The 239-nt window shown below is 33.9% G+C and overlaps 1 protein-coding gene across 1 annotated transcript in view; it reads left to right on the top strand.

The window, feature by feature from the left end:
* Positions 1-239, top strand: part of LOC106692661 (zinc finger protein 431) — a 30,446-nt gene that overhangs the window by 26,656 nt on the left and 3,551 nt on the right. The window contains exon 7 of the mRNA XM_067047290.1: positions 38-220. Within this exon, the coding sequence (XP_066903391.1) occupies positions 38-220 (183 nt within the window). The remainder of the gene's footprint in view (positions 1-37; positions 221-239) is intronic.

Raw genomic sequence — 239 nt, 5'->3', positions numbered from 1 at the left:
TCACATCAATGTCCTCACTGTGATTATAAATCAATAGAATCTAGAAGTATGAAAAATCATATAATGGCTCGTCATACAGGAGAAAAGTCACATCATTGTCCTCACTGTGATTATAACTCAGTAGTATCTTGCAATATGAAGAGACATATAATGGCTCGTCATACAGGAGAAAGGGCACATCAATGTCCTCACTGTGATTATAAATCAGTAGTATCAAGCAGTATGAAAATTCATATAAT

Source organism: Halyomorpha halys, unplaced genomic scaffold (assembly GCF_000696795.3).
Source record: "Halyomorpha halys isolate HHAL.00 unplaced genomic scaffold, Hhal_1.1 Scaffold65.1, whole genome shotgun sequence".
NCBI classification, from domain to species: Eukaryota; Metazoa; Arthropoda; class Insecta; order Hemiptera; family Pentatomidae; genus Halyomorpha; species Halyomorpha halys.
Note: the sequence above shows the minus strand (reverse complement) of the source record. Positions and strands in the feature narration are given on the sequence as shown.